The sequence below is a fragment of the Sinocyclocheilus rhinocerous genome, unplaced genomic scaffold, assembly GCF_001515625.1.
Source record: "Sinocyclocheilus rhinocerous isolate Xijiao unplaced genomic scaffold, SAMN03320098_v1.1 scaffold282, whole genome shotgun sequence".
Lineage (NCBI taxonomy): Eukaryota > Metazoa > Chordata > Actinopteri > Cypriniformes > Cyprinidae > Sinocyclocheilus > Sinocyclocheilus rhinocerous.
The window spans coordinates 96,925-99,004 of record NW_015626046.1 but is presented as its reverse complement, the minus strand read 5'-3'; the positions used below and the strand labels follow the sequence as shown (position 1 = coordinate 99,004).

The following is a 2,080-nucleotide window of genomic DNA, read 5'->3' as shown; positions in this document are numbered from 1 at the left end:
GACGCACGTGATGGAGATTTACCGCTGATTACAGAATGGCTTTACTGACAAGATGCGCGTTAAATATCGCATGCGATTTATCGTGCAGCCCTAATCCAGACTGAATTAAAGTTTATCTAAAGCCCCGCTACAGTAAACTAGTTTTAAAGAAATATATACTCGCCGTGAAGTGTGTCCTGGTGAAGAAATTCATGCAAATATGCGGGAATAAAATAAAAAGACAGATGACCGTAACAGGATCATTTGTTTTCCTCAACGTTATCGCTTGTCTAGGCGCGGAAGAAGCACGTCATGAGTCTTTGGTCCTTCTTCATCGATGGCGCGGGAAAATGAGATTAACCCTGAGTTCCATTCGGAAGGGCTCATCCCTATGCCCTAATCCCTTCAAAGGGTTTACCCTCCGGCACGCACGTGATGGAGATTTACCGCTGATTACAGAAGGGCTTTACTGACAAGATGCGCGTTAAATATCGCATGCGATTTATCGTGCAGCCCTAATCCAGACTGAATTAAAGTTTATCTAAAGCCCCGCTATAGTAAGCTAGTTTTAAAGAAATATATACTCGCCGTGAAGTGTGTCCTGGTGAAGAAATTCAAGCAAATATGCGGGAATAATATAAAAAGACAGATGAACGTAACAGGATCATTTGTTTTCCTCAACGTTATCGCTTGTCTAGGCGCGGAAGAAGCACGTCATGAGTCTTTGGTCCTTCTTCATCGATGGCGCGGGAAAATGACTCCGAAGTGCCCTTCGGAGGGCGATATATCCCGTTTGGAGCACCGATTTAGGTCTTCTTCGATCTTCTTCCTCTTTGGAATTTTTGGCGTATTCTGCACCGTAGGCACATACCGCCACCAACTGTTTATATACATACATGGATGATAGTCCCGTCTTTATTAATATTTTCTTTTCTTTTATTGTTAATTTTATTTGGGGTTCACCCAAGCTGTATTTCTAGCTGCTGCGTGTTCAGTTCCCATGCAAGAAAACCCGCCTTGTGTGTTCCCCTATTCCTTTGCTTTATTTATTTAATTAATTAACTATCAAATTTGTTTGTTTAATCCTGTTTCTATTATATATTTAATTATTATTCTTTGATTAATACCTTCTTTTAATCATTTTCCTAATATCCAATTTATCTTATTTTTTTCTTTATTATTTATTACCTTTTAAGTACTTTATCATTTTAATTATCTCTATATTATATTTCCGACATTTTAGTATTACATGTTCAACGGTTTCAATTACCCCACAAAAAGCACATTTACCTGTAATATGTTTACCTATTTTGTATAGTGATGCATTTAGTCCTGTGTGCCCAAATTGTAATCTATTTAACATCACCTCATCTTTCCTACTATGTATACTTCTTTAACTGATGAATTAATTTTATAATAAAATCTTCCTGACCTGTATCAGCTATGCCCCACTTCTTCTGCCACTCTTTTTGAATATTTGATTTAACAATTGATTTAATTTCTCCTCTTCCTAATGGGACATCAATCTCGATATCCTTTTTTTTTGGTTGCCTTTTTTGCTAACTGATCTGCTATCTTCCTGGATTTATTTTATATTCCCAACAGTCTTCAAGTATTCTCTTAGTTTGATGTTCTTGTTTACTACTTTCCAATCTACTCCAATATGCCAGAGATATGTTGTTTCTTTTTATATCTAGTGGTATGTTTTAGGTCTCTGGTATCACTTCATGAAAAATAAATAAATAAATAAAACCGGAAAAAAACTCCAAAACACTATTGCTCAATTTGCATTAGTCACTGTGTTACAGGATAATAATTATTATTATTATTATTATTATTATTATTATTTAGACCAGACGACAAAGTAGGCCTATAGTTATAAAATATTAACTATATTTAATACTAACTAATACTAGTGAACACCAATTGTATCATTAATTATTATATTCTTTAGCCATATATTACTACACTCTAAAAAAATACTGGGTTAAATATAACCCAGCGCTGGGTTAAAAAGGGACAAACCCAGCTATTGGGTTGTTTAGACCCAGCGGTTGGGTTGTTTTGACTCAAAACAACCCAACCGCTGGGTCAAAACAAC

At 35.7% G+C, this 2,080-nt stretch overlaps 1 protein-coding gene across 4 annotated transcripts in view; it reads right to left on the bottom strand.

Annotated features, from left to right (window-relative positions):
* LOC107709618 (RNA-binding protein 42) overlaps positions 1-734 on the bottom strand; it is a 7,456-nt gene extending 6,722 nt beyond the window's left edge. For 2 of the 4 annotated variants that reach the window (XM_016514153.1, XM_016514163.1), the window contains exon 1: positions 164-398. In XM_016514153.1, the coding sequence (XP_016369639.1) occupies positions 164-193 (30 nt within the window). In that variant the 5' untranslated portion in view covers positions 194-398. Of the gene's footprint in view, positions 1-163; positions 399-563 lie in introns of those variants that run through there. The other 2 variants (XM_016514190.1, XM_016514181.1) reach the window with 2 other exon arrangements.
* Positions 735-2,080: the final 1,346 nt, after the last annotated feature.